Source organism: Triticum aestivum, unplaced genomic scaffold, assembly GCF_018294505.1.
Source record: "Triticum aestivum cultivar Chinese Spring unplaced genomic scaffold, IWGSC CS RefSeq v2.1 scaffold274977, whole genome shotgun sequence".
Taxonomy (NCBI): domain Eukaryota; kingdom Viridiplantae; phylum Streptophyta; class Magnoliopsida; order Poales; family Poaceae; genus Triticum; species Triticum aestivum.
The window spans coordinates 3,852-5,845 of record NW_025235790.1 but is presented as its reverse complement, the minus strand read 5'-3'; the positions used below and the strand labels follow the sequence as shown (position 1 = coordinate 5,845).

Below are 1,994 nucleotides of genomic sequence, written 5' to 3'. Positions count from 1 at the left end.
CAAAGAGAAAATGAAAATGAGGGAATTTTACAAGAAGAATGGTGGGCCTACATTAGAGAAGGCACATATCATAAAGCTTTTCAAAAAGGAGGAGCTTAAACCAATTTTAAAGAGCAACAATTTAATAGGAAAAGGTGCCTTCGGTGAAGTTTACAAGGGTCTTCTTGACAATAAACCGGTTGCAGTAAAGAAGCCAATTAATGGTAGTGTGATGGAGAATGAACAGTTTGCAAATGAAGTCATCATTCAATCCCAAGTCATCCACAAGAACATTGTTAGGCTGATAGGTTGTTGCCTAGAAGTTGATACCCCCATGTTGGTATACGAGTTTATCTCCAAAGGTAGCCTTCATGACATTCTTCACAATAGTTATATCAAGGTCGATCTCAGCTTGGATGCGCGTTTAAGTATTGCTGCACAGTCAGCGGATGGTCTAGCCTATATGCATTCAAAGGCCAATATTAAAATTCTACATGGTGATGTTAAACCAGCAAATATACTATTGGATGATAACTTTCTACCGAAGATTTCAGATTTCGGTATATCCAGGTTGATTGTGAGGGACAAGCAGCACACAGGATCAGTCATCGGAGACATGAATTATATGGACCCAATATATCTGCAAGAAGGCCTACTCACCGAAAAAAGTGATGTCTATAGTTTTGGAGTTGTCATCTTAGAGCTTATAACCAGGAAGAAAGCCACACATTCTGACAATACTAGCTTGGTAAAGAATTTTCTTGAAGCTCGTAAGAAAGGAAAGAAAGCAACTGAGTTTTTTGACAAGGAAATTGCAGTAACAAAAGATTTGGAGCTTCTTGATAGTCTAGCAGATATGGCCATGGATTGCCTTAGCCTTGATGTGGATCGAAGACCAATGATGACGGAGGTAGCTGAGCGGCTCCTCATACTGAGTAGATCTCGGAAGTGTAGATCGTTTTCGAGTTTAAAACATGAGTAGCAGAGTTCTCCTTTTGTTCCGAGAGAATTTTTAATGTTTTAGTACCTGATGAGTACCAGTGTGCATATGGTGATAAACGTATGTGTAACCGTTGATTACTCGCATTTTCGTTAATATAATCCATTGTTCTTGAACGAAATAACCAGTATTTCAGCTGAAATACATGCATATGTTGATAAATACATATAGTCGAATTTCTTAACATTTCCTTGTGCATAATTTTGACGAGGAACCTTGTTTCCTTGGGCTGATCTTGGAGCACAGTCATGGTCATCTTGGTCTAATGTATAGTCAGCATCAGCCTATTCTTCCAGGCTAGGCTATCCCTAGGCTTGTACAACAATCTGTACCTAGCATAATTCTTTTACACTAGAGAACAACTCCAAAGGTTGATAATGGTGGGCTTTGATCTGCAGTGCCGGTTCTGGCAAAGCACAAACAGAGTTTGTTTGCAGGGTGCAACAATCTGAAAGGGATGCCGTTAAGCACAACAACCTCCACAGTGGTCGGATTTTCTCGGATACGTTGACGAACTCCATTTATGTAGAAGGCCTACTTTGAGGCCAATTCAACCATAGATCGGCAAATCATGAAGATGGTCTGTAACGAACTTGTTCAGTCAATCAGTCCTCACAAAAAGAAGTTGCCAAATGCAGAGCTCTCTGTTTTTCCAACAAGGTCATGCAGCGGCATCAAGCAATCAACCAAGCCTGCAAAAGTACTAGGCCTCTTACTTGTCGCCTGAATATTTAGTGATAGACTGCCGCCTTTTGAGCCGCAGGGTTGCTTTGCCTCTTCTGATGGTCTGGCCGGGCTCCTACGGCCATATATTTGTCAACTCCCTATATTCTAGAAGTCCAAAATTCTATACTTTCAGAACTTTCAGAACAATGTTGGCCGGGCATCAACATTGTCAACTGGATGCCCGCAAAAAAAAAACATTGTCAACTGCAGACGGTTTTTTTTTTGCGGGGAAAAGGAATTCATTAATTAAGTGGCAGCCATGTCTGCATTACATAGGTCCGGAACCTCG

General features: G+C 40.9%; 1 protein-coding gene across 1 annotated transcript; it reads left to right on the top strand.

Annotated features, from left to right (window-relative positions):
- Positions 1-7: 7 nt before the first annotated feature.
- LOC123176340 (wall-associated receptor kinase 4-like) lies at positions 8-1,109 on the top strand (the record flags this gene model as incomplete). The annotated part of the gene is made up of 1 exon (XM_044590592.1): positions 8-1,109. A coding segment is annotated over one exon (954 nt), but the record flags the coding sequence as incomplete, so codon positions are not given.
- Between the last annotated feature and the right edge of the window lie 885 nt (positions 1,110-1,994).